Here is a 19,271-nt window from a genome sequence, read left to right on the forward strand (position 1 = left end):
CCAGCTTCTCTGCCCGAGGGAGCAAAGGAGCGGCTGCAGGAGGAGCCAGACCCTTTGCAGACACCCTCTGGGGTGGGGCTGGCCCTCCTGCCCCCGCGGATCTTGACTGTCATGGGCTCCCCAGTTCGTCCACCCATGGAGGGGTGTCCCTGGACCCCTGGGCAGGAGCCCCTGCTCCACGTTCACTGTGCACTGCCCAGCCTGGTGATGGTGGTTGGCACTGACTCAGCACGCATGATGCTAGCCATCGTACTAGGCCTGTGCTCATGGTCCCATTCACTCCTGCCAGTGCAATGAGGCAGGTAATCTGGTAAGCATTCTGGAGATGAGAAAGCCGATGCGCCAAGACACAGCGTGACTTGTCTCAAGTGGGGGCCCGTGCTGGACCCCGCTCTGCTGAGGCTAGAGTTGGCACTTGGTCCACGGGCCCAGGCTTCCTCTGGGGTGCCATCTGACCCCTTCTCCAGACCACACTGAGTTCCAGTTTGGGGTCCTCCACAGAGCACTTGGTTAAGAGGCCGTCAGATGACATGTGACACAGAAGCATGCCAAATCCTGCATTTGGGGTCATGTGATCACGTGCCCAGGGGCAGGAGACATGGGAGATCCCTGGCTTGCCAGGAGCCTCAGGGAGAAGAACGGGGGTTTCGTTGCCACACTCCACTGTGATCCAACCCATAGTGGCCGTCAGGAGGTTAACCCGACTGCAAGCTGCTTTTGGAGACTCTGCTGTCCGGAGTGGGGGCGGGGCAGGTGGTCCTCAGACTCTGGCCTGACCAGGACCCATGGGGGAAGTGGGAGGTCCAGGACACTGGCTAGCCGGTACTAGACGGGGGTGACCAGGACGGGGGGGACTCTGGAGGGACCCCAGAGGATTCTGAGCTGGAGGAGAGGAGAATCCAGATCTTATCTCCAGAGGTGACTGAGCAAGCGAGGCCCATGTCACCCCTGGTGCCCGGCTTGGGAGGCCAGACCAGGCCAGAGCCCTCAGTGTGGTCTTGACATTATTGATAGCACTGGCACGGGCCAACCCTGTCAGGACCTCATGTCCCCTCTCCTGCACCACTAGAACTGCTCCTGAAATCCTGTTTCCTCCCTGGACTCTTTCTGGATTGACCAGAGGACAGCTGAAGCCTTCTTCCAGGCCCCCAACCCAGTCCCGTCAAAGAACATACGTAACCTCCACGGCTCTGTGCCTAAGGACCCCACACGTGCACTCTCACCCTCCCGCTCTGCTCTAGAAGCCTCTAGACCCTGCCCTGGTGTGACCAGGCTGGTACAGGGCCTCACTGGTGGCTCCTATGGCCAGGCCTTGGGGCAGGAACTGCCCCCAACATCCACCATGGGGGTACCTTGGCAGGATTCCTTCAAATACACGTTTAGCAAGGAAGACTGAGGGTTCATTACTCGCCAGGCACTGTGCTAGGCCCTCTGAGATAGCCACTTGGAGGATGCACATTCCCCGCAAACAGCTCCCATCTGCAGCTCTCCCTGTGCAGTGCTGAGCACTTTCTACAACGATCCCCTTAGGAAGCCTCTCTGCCAATTCCTCCTCCTTCCCTCGCTACCCTCTTACCTTAAGGAGGTGCTGTTCAATTGGTAAGGATCCCTGCAGAAGACAAGACAGGAGGGCTCAGGCAGGTGAGGGGAAGGGGGACGGAGACTTACGGGATCAGGGGGAGCCTCAGGAAGCCACATGCCACCCTGGCTTCTCCCTGCCTCACAGGAGGGAGGGAAGAGGGCCCCCAATGCAGCTAAGGGAGCTGGCATGGCCACCTGAGACCTGGGAAGGGCAAGGAGGGGGCTGTACGGTGACCCAGGCTGGTACCTACCAGTTCCGCAGTTAGCCCGGGCTGTCCGGGCAAACCGGTGTTTCCAGGCACTCCCTGCAGCCAGGAAGAGACGTGAGTTAATGGACTCTTCTCTCGAGCCCGAAGGCCACCCTGCTTCATGCCCCCCAGCCCCCCTGTCCCTTCCCTTCCTGCAGCACCGAGAGCCCGGCGGGCGCAAGGCTGGCGTCCATACTTAGCTCTAAATCTCCAGACCATTTGGGGGGAACGTTGAGGAGGCCCAGAAGGGTGACCCCCAAAAGCAGTTCAACAGGAAGTTTTTCCTACATGTTAGCGGAACGTCAGAAATCGGACAGAGGGTCTTCAACCTTGTTAGTAACCATGTTTCTTTCTGTGCTTGTCCATTTCCTATCGAATCTCACTGATTCAGTGCTCCTGGTGAGCTAGGTGGTATCCCCCCCAACTTAGAACAAAGAATTCAGACACACTAAGTGCCTTGCCCGAGGTCACAAGATGAGCCAAGTGCAGAGGTGAGATTAAGAGTCAGGACCCCTGGCTCCAATCCCCTCTATCTTAACCACGATTCCAGCACCTTCCCCAAAGACATTCCCCAGAACACTCGTGTACACAACAAGGTGGAGGCTTGGGAACCAGACCTATGCAGGTGCGAACACCGACTACCTGGGTAACTTCTGGCAGCTTACTTGGGAAAAAAAAATCCCTGTGCCTCAGTTTCCTTTTCTGTGAAACAGGGAACCTGTGGTGAGGCGTAAAGGAGACCGTGACTGTGAGGAGGTATTGGCCACCCAGACTGCCTGTGGCCCCTGCAGGCTCAGGATGCACATTTGCATATTATCCCACTGAGGCCGGAGGCCGGGAGTATGTTCCCTTTTCAATCCCCAGTGCCCGACACAGAGGAGGCAGGCATTAAATACAGGCTGAGTGAATGCACCGCTGCACGCCCTGCTCTCCCCGCACGGAAATTCCCTGGCCCGTTCTGAGAGCTGGCCTCCCTTCAAGTCCCGGCTCCCAGGACAGAACCCGCCACCTTCCCGGGCAAGCCCGCCCTGTTCCAGGCCCGGTTCTGCAAAGGCCCAAGGCAGACTGGAGGCAGCCTCCCTCCCACAAGCTCCTGCTCCCCTCCCTCTGCACCCCGAGTGAGTTCACAGGGTAACGGGCTCAGGACAGTGGCTGGCACAGGGAAAAGGCCTTGAACCTGGTCGTTACCCTTATGCACCTAAATCCCCCTGCTCCACTTGCCGCCGCTGCCCATGTGTGAGTTCAAGCCCGATACTTGGTGATTTTCTTTCCCTGCCCTCCTGGAACTAAATATCCCACCTGTTGTCCTACCATAGAAGCCAAAAGCTACCCACTCACTGGCTACTATGTAGCCTCAGGCACATTGCTTGACCTCGCTGCCTCAGTTTCCCCTTCTGGGAAATGGATGGAGGATTCCAGGAGATTTCGTTACTTGGGCAAATAAATGCTATCTCTGGGCCCGTTTCTGAGCCTGAAGATGGGAGCTGCCGGGCCCTCCCTTCCTTGAAAGGACCGCAGGGCCGACCTGGCGAGGAAGAGCTGCATCTTGCCTGGCACGGGGCAGGTGCCTGTTAGTGGCAGCCTTGGCTTGGTCTCCGGCACCGGCACTGGGCGAGGACTCCAGTGCCTGGGACCAGACTCTGCAGTCACTCTTTTCTGCCTTGTTCCCCCAGCATGTCTTGGCAGGGTTCACACTCCATCAGCGTGTTAATGGGTCACTTTGAAATGACTCTCATTCTTCCCCAAGCAAACTGCAAGACCCCTGCAGACAGATTCCTGCTTCCTGGTGGTGCGGCAGGAGGCTGGGACACTTGGTAAATGTGTGGTTGGCCCATGGGGGACTGAGAGTTGGCTCCGGTTCTGAGCTCTTGATGAGACAGAGAGAATTGGATCCCGGCAGAGACTCCCATCAGCAATGGGGACTCACCAGAACAGATTCTCGCCCCAGGGTGGCAGCGGGGGAACTGTATAAAATCTCCTGGGCGAGGGGGAGGGAGGGAGTAGTTTGTAAAAAGCTTCCGCGTGATTCTGCTCTGCTTCTTCGGGAGCTGGGAGCCAGACACGCAGAAGCCACTGTCTGTCCCTCTTAGGACCTTCAGAGAACCTGGCCCGGTGCGTAGGCCGCCAGGGAGCTGTCCCGCAAGGCAGCGGCAGGGAAGAGGAAATGCTCCGCGCTGGCGAAGCCCAGTCCAGCGCTGCCAATTCCGAGCCCAAAGACCTCAGACAAGATACTTCACCTCTCCGAGCCCATTTGCCCAGCTGAGACTTAGGGAGAACACCATCTGCCTATCGGAGTTGACATAAGACTCCAATGAACGAGAGAATGAATATAAAATAATAATGATGGCTCATGCCTTCTAAGCATTTACTATGTGCCAGGCATGGTTCTACACATTTTGCACGCATTAACTTGTTTAAAATTCACAAAAGCCCCATGAGGTCCGAGCTGTAATGATCTCCACTTAACAGATGAAGGAACTGAGACACAGAGAGGGTAGGTGACTTGCCCGGCACCACACCGCTAGCACATGGCAGAGCTGGGATTCAAAGTCAGGCTGACGGGCTCTGGAATGCACTCTCTCACCACAGTGTCGCACGGATCTCCACTCCCACTGCTCTCCCCTCACTGGCTCTGGCCTCCCTGCTAGTCCCCCAACTGTCAGGCACAGTCCCGCCCCCGAGCCTTTGCACCTGCTGCTTTCACTGTCAGGAATGCTCTCCCTCATAGGCTTACTCACTCATTTCCTCTAAGCCTGGATTCTTTCCAACACTCTTCTCGAACATCTTCCTTGCCCTCCTCCCACTTTCTGACCCCAGACCCCGCTTTATCCTCCTCCTCCCTCCGTGCATGAATGAATGTTGCACGTTGCTCCAAAAGACAGGAGCGCCATGCCGGTGTAAGGGGTTGTTTGATCCAGATCCTGGGTTCCCGACCAAGGCCTGACCTTAGCCTGAGCTTGGCCCAGGTGTCAGTAGGGTGCCTGGGCCAGCACACACAGCAGGGCATTCCTCAAGAAAGGGCTGGGACTGCCCACAGCCTGCCCTAAGGGATCAGTGGGCCTCCCCATCTGGGGAGCAGGAACCTAGAGGAGTGAGGATGGCATGCATAGGTGTTGGGTGGGGGCGCAGCACACGCAGGGGCCAGCACAGAACCCGAGCCCTGCCACCCCGCCACCCTGCCTCCCAGACTCCCATTCTCCTCTCCCCCTTTACCTGTAGCCCGGGCATTCCAGGAGGGCCAGGTGGTCCGGGAACACCTGGGGGACCCTGAGGGAGAGGAGAAGTAATCAGACCCCAAAGAAAGCTCTGCCCCACCGCTGGGGGCGGCAGCATGAGGGTGGGCAAGCCGCGGGGCGCTGGCGGACAAGTGGAGAGACAGAGGAGACAAGCGACACACACCTGCGGGCCCGGCTGCCAGGAGCTGCCCATCCAAAGTCCCGGAGCACCCTGGGTGGGAGTGGGGGTCGCAAAAGAAGGGAGAGGTTATAGGCAACGTCCACACCAAGCGCAGGGCTGAGTGGGGATGCAGCTGGCTGGGGCGCAAAGCCCTGTGGGGCCCTCACATGTTGAGCCACCGCAGGAAGCTGGGCCTCTCCCCCGACTGGGGGGAGGGCTCTCAGCGCCACTTACCGGCATGCCAGAGAAGATGGGGTCCCCTCGAGAGGGGCAGGAACACTCCCCTGGCTCGCCCTGAAAAGACAAAGCTTTTGTCAGAGGGTGGCGAGGATGGAGGACCTTCTGGAAACCAACATGTGGGAGACAGCGCGGGCTTTAGGATGGAGAGGCCAGGTTTAAATCCAGGATCCGCCTCTTATGATCGTGCCCTGGGGCAACCTGTTCAGCCTGCTGAGTCCCAGGCTCCTCTGTAAAATGAGGGTAAGAGCACCAAATGCAGAGACTGTCAGGAGGGTGGAATGGAAGAATGTACACAGAGTTCCTGCCTCGGGGAAGCCCTTAGCCCCCGAGTGCCCCCTGTCGGTGTGGGTTCAGCGTCTGCTGCTACACAGGTGTTCTGCCTCCCAGACACTCACGGCTTGGCCGCCTTCCCGCTCCCCTTGGCCAGGCCCAGCCCCCCACGTCTCTGCCCTCTCACTGTTGGTCCTCCCCAGCTTAGCGCCTGCCCCGGCCTCTGACTCAGGCCCCATATGCAAACGCAGCTGCCCCCATCGGGCCCTTGGAGCTCTCTGGGTCTCCTGGGAGCCTGGTTGTGCCCTGTGCCAGCAACCAGGTGAAATGAAACGTGTTCGGGGCCCCCGCTTCCTGGAAGCAGGGAGCTGGCGGTAGCAAGGAGACCAGGATGGACCCTCGGCTTCTGGCCTCCAGTCCGGAGCGATCACCACGTGTCTAGGTTCCGCTGGAGGCGGGGCTACAGGGGCGGTTAATTTCCCCCACAGTATTGGCCACAGGGCCTTGGGACTCACCTTCTCTCCCTGAGGTCCCTTTTCACCCTGCCGGAAAGAAACACAGCAAGGTGAGTAGATAGGGGTGTGAAAGCAAGATGCCATAGCTTCCGGCTGCCCCGAGACCCTGTACTCACCGGAGTCCCTCTGGCTCCTGGAAGTCCAGTTTGTCCTTGCTGCCCATCTGGGCCCTGAGGGGAGAGAGCCCAGGGTCAGCGGGGAGCCTGGACTGCAGCCAGCCACGTGGCCCTCCTGCAGCCGAGGGCCATAGGACGAGCAGAAGCCTGTGTCCCAGTGCCCACGTCCTCAAGGAGGGGACTCTGGCACAGGAGACGAGGAGTGGAGAAAGCAGGAAAACTGGCATTTCCTGAGCGCCTTCTGGGTGTCAGACACAAGGCCAAGTGCCTGTCAGACAACGCTGAGTGGGACCCCCCCCCCCAGCCCTGCAGGACAGCATTGTTCTGTTTGACAGGTGAGGAAACTCCAGCCTAAGGAAATTTTGTAACAGACACCCCCCACCCCCCGGCACGACTGCACCCGGCTACTGGCGGCCCAAGGCCCCTGCTCTCTGTCTGTCCCTTTCATGCTTGACACACATTCTATCACAAAGGTTATCTCAGATGACTTAGCAGGAGATAGGAAATTTCTGCTCTTATTTGATCACCCAGGATTTGGAGACTCTGAAAGGCTGTCACTTGTCTGGGATCACACAACTAGCATTGTGTGTAGGGCTGAGATTGGAAAGCCTCCCGGGTGGGATTCAGCCTGAGGGAAGAAGTCCACCTTTCTGTGGGCTCTTCCACCTTCACACTAGGGACCCGAAAACTCCATGAGGACCAGGACCGCCTTCGCCTTTCACCTCTGCCTTTCCCCTGGGGCTCCCTGGGACAGGCCGGGAGCCTGACGGTCCAGCTCTACTGGGCCATACAGACTGGCGGTGTGGACCTGGCCCCTCTGGGCTTCCGTGCACCCTTGGGAGGACTCTATCAGTCATTGCCAAACTGGAACTGGAATTTCTCTAGGGATCCGTAAAGATAGAAAAGATAACTTTCACGGGGCTATTTTCCACAGCACCAAAAGCCCAAGAAAAATTACACTCTTGCCCACGATCCGGCATGGCACAGGCTGGCTGAAAAGTAACATTTCTTTGATTTAGGCTAGAATTATACCATCTCGTAACATTCTAGTGGGTTCATGTGGAGCGGAAGCTGACTATTACATGGGTATTTGATGAATGAAAATGAGGAAATGCACTTATTATTACTTAATCTCTGCAATTTGTTCAATAGACACATCTTTCAAAGCATGGGACTCATTGGTGGGACGGTCATAAAGAGAGGTCTTTGACGGTAATGAGGTTGGAAGTATTGCTGGTCTAGAGAGATCTGTGCTGTCCAGTAGGGTAGCCCATAGCCGCATGTGCTCATTTAAATTTAAATTAATTAAAATTAAATGAAATTTGCAACTTAACTCCTGAGTGACACTGGCCACAGTTCGAGCCCTCGGTAACCACTTGTGGCTCGGGCAGAGCAGAACAGAACATTTTCATCATTGTGGGCAGTTCGATGGGGCAGCACCCATTTAGAAGATCCCCCAGGCCCAAGGTTTGAAGTGGGGGTGAGTGAGTTCACATACGTGCTTTGAGTCAGACAGACCTAGGTTCAAGTCCTGACTCTGCCCCCTCACTATCTGGCCTTCAGCTTCCTCATCTATGAAACGGGGATAATAACAGCCATTCCCTTTCAGGGCTATTGTGAGGTTTAAACGGATCTCTGTGGGTCTAGAGCTTAGCACCGGGCTCAGCAGTCACTGCTCCCGAAACGGAGGTGATCAGTAACGTCATTAGTCAGGTGCCCCCGTCCAGAAAGTGTGGTCTTCCTTCTTGGAGGTTGGGCTTCTCTCATCCCATCCCCCATGCCGCCAGGCCCCCCGCGGGGTCAGCCCTGTGCCCTCTTCCCAGCAGTAAGAGCCTTGGCCCCAGCAAGCCTCCAGCACAGAGCACAGAGGACCCTTACCGGAGGCCCAGAGACACTGGCACCAGGGGGCCCCATAGGCCCAGTGGCTCCTTTCAGTCCCGGAGAGCCCTGTGGAAGAGAGGACACGGAGGCTACCAAGGGCAATCAGGCAGGTGAGACGCATCAGACCAGGTCTTGGGTGGCCCTGTGGTGGGCATGTCACAGGTCCCATGTGCCCTGTCCCCTTGGCCAAGGCATTCCAAAGCACCACAGGGCTAGTGCCCGACGAGGCAGAGGCTCACCTTGGTGCCTTTCTCTCCAACGGGTCCAGGTGGTCCCCGAGGTCCTGGAAGTCCCTGCAGATGGAAGCACAGTCAGCTAACCCTTATCCTAAAGCGGCCCCTTCCCAGCCCCCAGCCTCCTCGAGGCCCAAAGCAGACGTACCTGAATGCCAGGCAAACCCTGGACTCCCGGTTCCCCCTGCAAGTCAGAAAACAAAGAATGGGCCACAGCTGCCCCAGCCAGCCCGTCCCACTGGCATACCTGGTCTGGGGTGGGGCATCTACCAGCCCAAACTCAAGAGAGCTCCCCAGGAAGACTGTGAGGATGAGAGAGGCAGGGGGCCAAGCCAGTGTCCTCCACAGAAGTAACGGCAGGCCAGGGCTGCTGCCCAATTCCTTATCCCAGAGCTGTGCCCTTGAGCATTTGAGGGCAGGCAGAGCTCTGTAGTTTTGGGGATGGATAGGAGTGGGCAGCTGGCTAATGGAAGTGTTGGGGAGTGTTGGGGGGCAGGTAGGCAAAGGGAAGGCTAAAAACTCACCTGGGGCCCTTGGACTCCCTTTCCTGGAGGCCCAGGCTCTCCCTGAAGAGGCAGAAGGACAATCCTTGACTTGAGATTCCCCACTCACCCTTAAAACCTCCCTCCCCAGCCTCTTCCCCCTTAAGCTCCTTACTTCCACCGTCTCCCTACTCTGTAGCCGATCTTCCCCGCTCCAGGCCCAATGGCCCTATGTATGCCCACCCCTACCCTCATCACACATACCTGCAGCCCAGACTCCCCACACGCACACATACCTGGATGCCTTTCAGTCCTGGGGGCCCTTGAACTCCAGGTAGACCAGGCCGGCCCTAAAAGATACAAGTGGCCCATGGGTCCCGCAGGGGAAAGGGTGCGGGTGGGAGAGAAGGCAAAGCTCATGCAGGGAAAGACCAGAGGGCAGGCAGCAGGAACTCACCGGTTTACCAGGCCGGCCCACACCTTCTGGCCCCGGCTCTCCTTTGGGGCCCGGCTTCCCAGGCAGTCCCGCCATGTTCATCACTGCCCCCTGCAGGCTGGGGCAGGCAGTGCAGCCATCACCCTGGTCAGAGATGGGCACAGCCAGGAGCTCAGAGCCAAGGCTGGCAGCCAGGTCAGGAGGAGGCATCGGAAAGGGAGTCTCTGTGCCCCTCTAAGAGCTCTGCCCCTCCACCACTCCCACCTCAGTCTGGGAGATCAAAACAGCCCCTGACAGTCTTTGCTCTTCTCCTCCCTGCTGTGGAGAAGAGCTGAGGCTTCTCCACCCAGTGACTCCGGTAACTTGTAAGGATCACAGCCTGACTCTGCAGTCCTTCACCTCATTAACTCTCAGCCTGATTTCTTTTTGTTCATACAGCAAAACGTCCCTTGCCCGACTGACCTTTTCTCCTTTCGGGCCCACAGGACCCCGAACCCCAGGCTCTCCCGACAGCCCCGGCTGCCCGGTGGTGCCTGGCACTCCAGGATCTCCAGGATTCCCAGCATCACCCTGTAAGAAGCTGGGTTCAAGGAGGGCACACCCAGCTGGGGGCAGACTGCTCTCTTGGGAACTAAAGACTCTCGGAGCCCTTGGCTGGGGCTGGGGTTGGGGCTGGGGGCTGCAAGGGAATAGAGAGTGGGCATGGGGCAATCGGGAAAAGGAGGTGGAAAGCTCATCAGACAGGTGGTGTCCACCCATGCCCACGAGGTTCTCACCTTCTGCCCCTTCAGTCCATGGTCTCCAGCCTTGCCCTGGGGAGAAAGCATTTCTAGCACCCGTTCACTCACAGCGGACACCCCTACGTGTCCGGCACTGTGTTAGACCCAGGGACTACAGCAGTACACAGAACAGACCAAACTCTCTGCTCCCGTTCTAGGGAAGCCATACTGTATAGATGCAGAGAAGAGACGAGCCAGGGTCCTGCCTGGGTGACCCAGGGCAAGTTCCTTAACCTCTCTGTGACTCGGTTTCCTTATCTGTCAACAGGGTTGAGCAAAATGGCGCTGGCCTGTCGCCTGTAGAGTCCCTGTGGGGTTCGACGCGCGGGTACACGTGAAGCAGTGCACGGCACAGGGCGCGCCCTATGCCAGCGCTGGCGGCCAGCCGTCGAGCAGTAACGATAACGGGCCCTGTGGTGGCCATGGCTTCCTGCGCGCTGCCAAGTGTTTCACGCACACAGCCTGAGGCTTTCCAATTACGCCACGCAGAGGAAACAGAGGCACGGAGAGGAGAAGCAACTTGCTCAAGTCAAAGAGTGAGCAGAAGGCAGAGCTGGAGTTTGAACCCAGGCCCGCCTGGTCTCAGGTTGGTGCTCTGTGCGCCCTGCCCGACGGTGTCCCAGGATGAAGGACTGAGGCCCCTGAGGCCAATCTCCTCTGGAGACAGAAGCGCTGACGCTTCCACATACTCCCACCTACTCCCCCACTGTCCAGGGAGCCCAGAGGGCCACGCAGGGGTCCCTCCCTTCCTTGGAGCCCCACCCGCAACAACCGGGGAGCTCACCTGTTTTCCTGGCAAGCCGAAGCCTGGAGGCCCGGGCTCTCCCTTCTCTCCGGGAGGGCCAGGCAAGGCCACCGTGTAGCTGTCCCCATCCTGAGGCCTGGACAGGGCTGGGCATGGTTCACAAGGCTCCCCCTGCCAAGCAAGGACACAGGGTTGGGGGGGGGGAGGGATCCTGGGCCAGACTTGGCATCTGGGGCCTGGGGCATCGAGCTGGGCCTGACGTAGCACTTCTGCTGGGCGAGGGATCTCTCAGGAGCGAGGGTGGGAGGACACGTAAGAAGTGAGCATGGGGGCCATGTCACCAAGGTCTCGAGTGCCACGCTAAGGAGTAAGATGTTACCCTCAGGCAGTGGGGAGCCTCGAAGGGCTTGAATTAGGGCAAGTGTGCGCTGAGGAAGTTCACCCTGGCCGCAGCGGGAGAATGTTCCCAGACTCACCTTCTCCCCTTTGATGCCTGTGGGTCCCACTGGCCCTGGTGGCCCCTGAGTGATTAAAAAAAAAAAGCCATGTGTGAAGCCCAGCACCTGCCTGGACTATGCTGGGCACCGTCCAGGTTTGTTGTCCCCCCCACCCCCCGCAGCAGGCAGCACCTCCACATTTCCTTCTGCCCAAAGCTGTCCTATGCCGAGCACACTCACCTGCTGGCCGGCTGGCCCTGCCTCCCCAAAATTACCCTGGAGCAAAGCAGAGAACATAGGGTCAGAGTGAGGCAGCGTGACAGGGACTGGGTCAGTCCCAAACCACAAACCGTGAAAGTAGCCTGTGAGGAATTCTAGACTGACTAGCCTTCTCATTTCCTGGTGAGGGAAACTGAGGCCCAGAGAGGGAAAGGGGATTTCCCCCAAGGTTCCCAGGAGAGTCTGGCAGGTTCCCGCCCCCAGCCTCACTTCACAGAATCCCAGCCCCACATGCAGCCTTCACCCGGCACACAAAGATCATTCTTTCAGTTATCCGACAGCTATTCGCTGGACGTGCACGGGCTGAGGCACCGGGCGGAGGCAGCGAGCAGCGCATCAACCACCTTGTGGAGCTTATGCACTTGTGGGGACAGCTAGAACCTTTTGAAGTCACAGCAGCTGTAAACCGTGATGAGTGTCGCGAAGGGAACAGGCAGGGAGATGGGACAGAGGAGGCCGTTTTGGACAGGATGGTCAGAGAAGTGTTGACCACGATTATTATCAGAAAGACACGAATCAGGCCAGCCAGCAAAAGCAGGGGAGGGTAGAGAAGAAGAATGTGCTAGAGAGTGGGAGCCAGAAGTACAGAATCTAAGAGTTGGTCCAGAGGGGAAGGAAGCCACACATCTAAAGCCCGAGAACCAGGGAGAGGAGAGCCAGCAGAAAGGGGGCAGGGGCCGGTCATTCGGGGTCTCGTTAGGCATAGCAGGACATTGGTATTGAGTCTGTCATGAAGGGTTTTAAGCAGGGAAATAATGAAACCCGCATTCTTTTTACAAGGGCACGTCATGTTAACTGCCGGACGACAAAGGGGCCGTGGACGGGCTGTGGTGGCCGCAGGCAGGGGAGCCCCGCTGGGGCTCAGACCGCGGGGGCGCTCGTGCAGGTGGAGAGGAGCGGGGTGGGGGGGCGGGGGGGTGCTTAAAGAGATGCTGTTGGCAGAACTGTCAGATGGAGGCGAGGGTGTGGGGCAGGCAGGGATCCAGGAGGCTGCAGGTTTGGGGCCGTGGGGCTGGGGACAGGCCATTTACTGAGACAGGGCAGCCCCAAGAGGAAGCCGCTGGGAGGTGGGGGTACAGAAGTTCCCACTGAGCACTGACAGGAGGGGTCTGCTGACAGAGCGGGGTCTGAACATACATTGCGGTGTTTGTCCCCCTCGAACACACGCCCCCCCCGCCCCCAGCACAGAAGCCCTCATGTGAGGAACGCTGCCATTTGTCTCCGCCGCAACCGTAAACACAAATGGCAACACGGGCACTGAAATCGGGTGACCCAGCCGAGTGGTGAAGATTATAGACTCGAGCCAGATTCCTAGGCGCAGATCCCAGTTCTACTCCCAAACAGCCATGTGACCTTGGGGAACGGACTTGGCCTTCTCTGCCTCCAATTCTTGATCCGTAAAACGAGAAGAATGGAGTAGCTCCCCCATCGGGTTTTAGGAGGGTGAAATGAGTGAATACATGCGCGAGCGCTTGGAGCGGCGCCCGGCACATGGTAAGTGGCAAAGGATAGTTAATTATGGTTATTTTATTAAAAGGCAGTCTTATGTGTGCCTAATTGTTTTAGATGATCAATAAAATAAAAATACAACAGGAAGGAATTCCCTTAGAGAGCACGAGGGCTCTCACAGGTAAGTTCGTTGACTTCCATCTGCAAAGCACTGATGAATTTTTTTCATTGTGGATTTGATCTCTTGTCTGTCTCGTCCCTATTTCCTGCCTCCCTGCCAAGAAGTCCTAGTGTCCCTGACAGCTAACTCAGATCTCACCTTCTCTCCTTTCAGCCCTGCTGGCCCTGGAGCCCCAACTTTCCCCTGAAAAACAATCAAGTCACAATTAGAGCCTCTTCCCACTCCCACCCCTGCAAGACACCATGGTCCAGCATCCTCCCAGAAAGAGAAAGGCCAGCCTGGAATGACGAATGCCACGACTGCAGGCAGCTAGGCAGTTCCTTCTGTTATAGAGCCGGGCACATGGAGGTTCTAAGAGGGAGCCCCCGGAGCAAGCAACCTGGGGCAGTGTAAGGATGGAGGGGGACACGAGGCTGCAGGCCTGGGAAACCTGCTTCGGGGCCTCCTTCCTGGTCTCCGCCTTGAGACTCAGAGCAGGAGGAGCAAGGGAGGTCACCGGTGTGGCAAAGATGGGCTGGGCTGGGCTGAGCCAAGCTAGTCACTCACCGGAAGGCCAGGCAAACCGAAGCCAGGGGAGCCCACATCTCCTTTGGCCCCTGTGGAGGGCCCAAGATGCTGGGCCCCTACAGCTAAGCTGCAGGACAAACAAGAGTCTCCCTGGGGAAGGAAGAGAAAGAATCAGAAAGGCTCCCAGCAGTCATGGGGTGGGGGGCAGCCAGGGTGTTCCCTTACCTTCTCTCCTTTGGCGCCTTGGATGCCAGGGTCTCCCTACAGGGAGAAAAGGTTTATGGGCTGAGACTGGGCCTGTTGGGGCACCCCAAACTTCCTAGCCATATGTAAGGACAGCAGTGTTATACACCACAGACCCTTCAAATACCCAGGGGTCCTATGGGGTTCAAGGTGGGCACCCAGAGCCGGGGCCCATCAACCCACGTAATAGATGGAGGAAATTAGGCCAGGCTAAGCTACCCTACTGGAAAGTTCCTGTACCTACCCGATCACCTTTCCATCCAACAGCTCCCAGGCCCTCCTGAAAGAAAGTGTGGGTGAGGGAGTGGAGGGGGCTGGGGTTAGGGTCAAGCCAAGGACCCTAACCTAGCCCTGCCCTCAACTAACACCCAATCCCAGGAGGAGGGCACAGCCTCACTCACTATAAGGGCTGGCTCCACCCCAGCTTGCCCAAAAGGCATCTTAGAGCCTCCTCAAGAACCCTAGGAGGTAGCCATGGAGACCTGGGTGACCTTCTAGCCCAGCCCTAAACTCTATGGTTCAGCCCCCCTCCCATCTAGAGCCAGGACCCTCTGCCCGCAATCTCTCTATGGCCAAGAGGAGTACCCAGTCCCTCTGTCAAGTACCCAGCTCCTTTCCAGGATCACGCTCCCAGGTTTTTTGTGGGGCCCCTCCACGGCCACCTGGGCACTCACCTTGGCTGGTGCAGGATCACCTGGCTCCCCCTTGGGCCCTGGCTTTCCAGGGAGCCCCACAAAGTTCTGGAAGCCTTCTGGCAGCGTTGGGCACACTTCACAGGGGTCACCCTAGCAGAAGGGAGAGACCATGAGTGGACAAACAAGGGGGCTCCTAGAGAAGGTCCAGCGCCCCTGATGCTCAGTGTCGCTTTCAGAGGGGGGTTCTTACTCCCACCCCGACCTGGTACAACCCAGCCTGGATCTCACCTTCTCTCCCTTCAGCCCCGGCACCCCTGGTTTCCCCTGTTGGAGAAGAAGCAGTGAATCTTAGTGGTTAGTGCAGGGCAGAGGGACCAGTATGCCAAGGGAGGGCCCAAGGACCTAGCCCCCCCTCTCTCTGAAGGCCTTGATAGAGCAGCCCGGGGCATGGTGGGCAGTGGCCTCCCTCCCCCTCCAGACTGGGCTTACTTACAGGTTTCCCACCAGGACCTTCCTTTCCTGGCACCCCCGAGCTGCCCTGTGGTCAGAAGAAGGGTTAAGGGGGAGGCTCCTGGCCACGACCTCAGCCCATTCACCCCATCCCCAGCAGTCTCTTCTCTGAATTGGCAGGATGACCTCAGCCAAATCTCCCATCTCCTCCTGGTCGGCTTGGTCAGCAAGCACCCCCCGCCTGCTGCCTGTCCTTCTCCACGTCTAACCTAAGTCCTTCTGCTTGCAAAAGTAGGAAGAATATGAGGCCTCTGTGTACCCCATCCCCAGTGCCGCAGGTCAAGAGGAATCTGGGTGATGCCAGAGGAACCATAGCAGACAGACAATCAGACGTTTCCAGGGCTTTCTGCTCATCAAGCCATAAGACCCTAAAATGAGCTTGGGCCCTGCAGGTGTGGCCTTTCTGGTCATCACTAGACTTAGGCCTACCTGTCCCCATGCCTGGAACCCAGGCCAGGGCTCCCATGTCATCAGGCACTGGGATGGGGGCAATCCCCACTGAGGGGCCTGGCTGAGCTGAGCTAGGATCCTCAGCTGAATGCCTGGCTCCTCCCGCCCATGCTTGGCTGCTGCCCTGGGTCCCCTTCTCTCTCCATCCACCACGCAGGGGGTTCCCCCAGTGCCCACACTCCTGCCTATGTTTACCTTGTCTCCCTTCGGGCCTGGAGGGCCGCCTGGGTCCCCCTAAGGGCAGAAACAGCATCAGGTAGAGGCCTCTCAGGGGCCCCACATCAAGGTGAGACCTCCCCGAGCCCCTTCCCCCAACCAGCACCCCCAGGACTGAGCCTTATCTCCCCCGTCCCAGCCAGGCAAGAGAAGGGTCTCTGAGGAAAGAGCAGTAGGAGGGGCCAGGAGTACTCACTGGGGTCCCAGGAAGTCCTATCCCAGGGGGCCCAGGGAGGCCAGGGCGCCCAGGCTCTCCTGCCAGCCCCTCAGGCCCAACAAAGCCAGGGTCTCCCTGGCACGGACATAAGGTAGGTGTGAGCGAGCCGTCGCCTCGGCCCCTCCACCCACTCTCCACCCCACAGACACCCACAGCTCACCTTCTGCCCTTTGGGCCCCATGACGCAGATCTCCCCTGGCCGGCCCTGTGGGGTCAGGGAAGGCGGAAGAAAAGTCTGAGGCCTGGCACCTCCCTGGGGTAGCAGCCACCTGCCCACCCTCAGTGCCTCTCCCCAAAGCCAGACTCCACCCCTGTGCCCCGAGGTCATCAGATGTCAACATCAGGGCATTAGAGGTCAGGGGCTCTTAGGCTGGGAGCCAGGGGCCCTGGGTTCAAATGCTTTTCTGTCCCCTCCTTTCTCTGCCTCCCCCTCCCTGGGTCTCTGTTCTCCTGTCTGAGCAAGTCTAGCAGGTTGGACTCTGTGGCCAGTTCCAGCATTGCGCCAAGGGCCGTGGGGTTGCGGGGAGGAAGGGACCCAAGCACCGTACATCGCGGCCTGGCTTTCCCGGCGAGCCCTTGACACCTCCGTCTCCCTTCTCGCCTTTCTGGCCCTGGGGAAGGAGAAGGAGAAGTGACTGGGGTTGAAAGAAGGGGCTGGAAGAACCAAAGCAGCTCTATCGGGAGATAGGACCACTGCCTCCTGACCCCTAGTTTCAGCCTCCCCTGAGACTGAAAGGCTTCAGTCACTCCAGGAAGGTGGACAACAGCAGGAACCCCCGAGCCAGCCAGGCCAGTCTCAGGGAGTCTCTGGCATTTCCCTCGGGGTCTGGTGGGAATCTGGACAGGGCAGGGTGACTGGGAGGGACAGAGAGTCTTATGTGGGGACGGTTCCCTCCATGCTCCAAGATTTTAGACACCTCCTTCCTCAAGTCTGAAGGGCCCACAGACCTCCCTGGCACCCTCCCCTCCAAATCCAGGCCCATTACCTTCTGGCCTGTAGAGCCTGGAAGTCCTGAGGGTCCCTAAGATAAGGGGGGGGGATGCAACAGAAGGGGTGAGGGAAGGAGGGAGAGGCTGGGCCAGGACCCCACTGCCCTGCCCTAACCCCAGTCCCACACTCACCAAGGCTCCTGACTCCCCCTTCTCTCCCTTCGGGCCTTCTGCACACTGAGCAGGGAGATAAGGTGTTGAGAGGGTTCCAGGGTCACCTCGTAGGCTGCCAAGGGCACAGCCCCTTCCCTGGGGGCTGAGCCCATATCGGCCTTGAAGTAGGCCTTGCCTCCAGGTCTTACCTGAAGCGGGGCATCCGGGGAGATTCGGACACAGTCACTGCCCTAAGGGGAGGGAACGAGGGACCCTGTTTGAGAAGGATAAGCTTAAGAGTCCCACAGTCCCACTGGTCATCTTCTAGGTCCCCCTTAAAAATAGAGGCTTCCATACACTAATTCCTAGAAAGACCCTACCCATCAACCCCCATGAGGGCCAGGCTGCAGGAGTTTGACCAAGCGGATGGGGTAGTTCACATGCCAGCCCCCCCCCGCCAGGGCACAGCCTGGCAGGGCCCCGCAGTGGGCATGGCTGGGGTACTTACCCGGGCTCCCTTCTCTCCCTTGGGGCCTGATGGGCCAGGCAGGCCTCGCTCACCTTTCCCTCCCTGTGAATGAGATCAAAACAGGGGCTGGGACCAGGGGGAGCACATGGGAGCCCTGAGGAAGGTCTCCGCAGTCTGTCTTCTCTACCCATCCCCCACGCACGCACGGGTGTGTAAATGAGCACCGCCTGCCCCAACCCCCAACCATGCACACAGCATACGGATTCCATATGCATTCATCCATATGGCCCTCCCACCCCCAGGAGGCTATATTTGGCAAATCTATAGTCTCACAAAGAGGGTACTTTCCCCACACCCCTACCAAAGCACGCGAGCTCGCACGCAGCTCACCCAGGGGCCCATGGACACACGTGCACACACACGCACATGTGGGACCACAGAACCACGACGGTGAGTGTTAGGCTACCTTAGCTCAAATCCAGCACCACCACTTACTAGCATGTGACTCAAGGGCAAGTCACATCACCTCTCTGAGACTCAGTTTCTTCATCAATAAAATGGGCTTCCTGTCAGCCCCGACCTCAGGGGGTTGTGGCAAGGAAGAAAAGTGACGCGAGGCAGCCCCAGGAGTTGTGTTATACACTCTCGGGCATGCACAAGCACACAGTCCCACGTTTACACACACGCCGCCCGCCCTGTCACTCACAGGCTCGGTGGTCCTGTCGGGCCCACGGGTACAAGGGCTCATGCCCCCACCACAGGGGGCCACACACATGTGAACATGTGTCCCAGGAGGCACACAGCCAGACCCCCTGCAATCACTCCGACACCCCCAGTCCCACATGGGCGGCACAGCTGGCTCTCAGGTTTTTCTGAAGTAAAATGATAGCATCTGCCCTGCAGGATGCTTGAGGGGGCGGGAAGGGGATAGATGGGCAAGGGGAGGCCGAAAGCCCGACGCACAGGACTCAGAAAAGCAGCGCTCTTAATGTCCTTAGACACACACAACCCCCTACTCTCTCCAACACACACACATACAGGGCTGGGTACCCTGATAGAAACACACAGCTATGGGGCCACATGCCGTGGGACAGGCTGGGACTGCCAAAGAGGGCAAGAGTGTCCTGTTCTCCATCTTGGACTCACCTTGGGTCCAGAGGGACCGATTGTGACCTGGGAGGCAAAGAGAGCATTATATCTCAGAGACGGAGGAAAAAACAGGGACACAGAGAAGGAAAACGATTAAGCCAGGGCCACACAGCATTGTGGCAGGACCCACAGCCTGAATCCAAGGCCCCTAGCAGACCAACAGCTCTGCCTCCAAGGCCACCCAGCAGGCTGCCTTTATATCCTAAGGCTGTCAGACCTGAAGAGGGGTCTAACCTACCTTCTCTAAACTCCACCCCTGGTTGTTAGGATTACAGGGCTGCTCGGTTGCCATGGTAACTCCTGCATATCTGGGGACCATAAGCCTTACCAGATTGGGTGGGGGGCTAGATGGAAAGAGGTCCAGGCAGCAGGGGAGTACTTCCTGTGACCCCCTAGGTCAGGGGGCTTAGAGCTGAGGGCACCCGGGGTTGTGCCCTTTATGGACTAACATAGCATGTCAATTCAGAACGTCAGGCTATGGGAAAGTAGTGACTTTTGCTGCCCACGGAAGAGGCAGAGTTGGG

The 19,271-nt window shown here is 58.3% G+C and overlaps 1 protein-coding gene across 8 annotated transcripts in view; it reads right to left on the reverse strand.

Annotated features, from left to right (window-relative positions):
- Positions 1-19,271, reverse strand: part of COL16A1 (collagen type XVI alpha 1 chain) — a 50,322-nt gene that overhangs the window by 22,258 nt on the left and 8,793 nt on the right. For 6 of the 8 annotated variants that reach the window (XM_034648278.1, XM_034648259.1, XM_034648269.1 and 3 more), the window contains 34 exons: positions 18,745-18,771; positions 17,638-17,700; positions 17,339-17,380; positions 17,169-17,213; positions 17,033-17,068; positions 16,595-16,657; positions 16,207-16,251; positions 16,026-16,121; positions 15,809-15,847; positions 15,147-15,191; positions 14,942-14,977; positions 14,693-14,803; positions 14,263-14,298; positions 14,001-14,036; positions 13,815-13,925; positions 13,407-13,451; positions 11,600-11,635; positions 11,399-11,443; positions 10,962-11,093; positions 10,175-10,210; positions 9,861-9,968; positions 9,420-9,542; positions 9,259-9,312; positions 9,005-9,046; positions 8,629-8,664; positions 8,487-8,540; positions 8,245-8,313; positions 6,367-6,420; positions 6,251-6,277; positions 5,460-5,519; positions 5,229-5,276; positions 5,043-5,096; positions 1,833-1,886; positions 1,577-1,609 (listed from right to left, as the gene is read on the reverse strand). In XM_034648278.1, coding sequence (XP_034504169.1) covers positions 1,577-1,609; positions 1,833-1,886; positions 5,043-5,096; positions 5,229-5,276; positions 5,460-5,519; positions 6,251-6,277; positions 6,367-6,420; positions 8,245-8,313; positions 8,487-8,540; positions 8,629-8,664; positions 9,005-9,046; positions 9,259-9,312; positions 9,420-9,542; positions 9,861-9,968; positions 10,175-10,210; positions 10,962-11,093; positions 11,399-11,443; positions 11,600-11,635; positions 13,407-13,451; positions 13,815-13,925; positions 14,001-14,036; positions 14,263-14,298; positions 14,693-14,803; positions 14,942-14,977; positions 15,147-15,191; positions 15,809-15,847; positions 16,026-16,121; positions 16,207-16,251; positions 16,595-16,657; positions 17,033-17,068; positions 17,169-17,213; positions 17,339-17,380; positions 17,638-17,700; positions 18,745-18,771 — 1,941 coding nt within the window. The remainder of the gene's footprint in view (positions 1-1,576; positions 1,610-1,832; positions 1,887-5,042; positions 5,097-5,228; positions 5,277-5,459; positions 5,520-6,250; positions 6,278-6,366; positions 6,421-8,244; positions 8,314-8,486; positions 8,541-8,628; positions 8,665-9,004; positions 9,047-9,258; positions 9,313-9,419; positions 9,543-9,860; positions 9,969-10,174; positions 10,211-10,961; positions 11,094-11,398; positions 11,444-11,599; positions 11,636-13,406; positions 13,452-13,814; positions 13,926-14,000; positions 14,037-14,262; positions 14,299-14,692; positions 14,804-14,941; positions 14,978-15,146; positions 15,192-15,808; positions 15,848-16,025; positions 16,122-16,206; positions 16,252-16,594; positions 16,658-17,032; positions 17,069-17,168; positions 17,214-17,338; positions 17,381-17,637; positions 17,701-18,744; positions 18,772-19,271) is intronic. The other 2 variants (XM_034648264.1, XM_034648276.1) reach the window with 1 other exon arrangement.

This window comes from Ailuropoda melanoleuca, chromosome 2, assembly GCF_002007445.2.
Source record: "Ailuropoda melanoleuca isolate Jingjing chromosome 2, ASM200744v2, whole genome shotgun sequence".
In the NCBI taxonomy this organism is placed as follows: domain Eukaryota; kingdom Metazoa; phylum Chordata; class Mammalia; order Carnivora; family Ursidae; genus Ailuropoda; species Ailuropoda melanoleuca.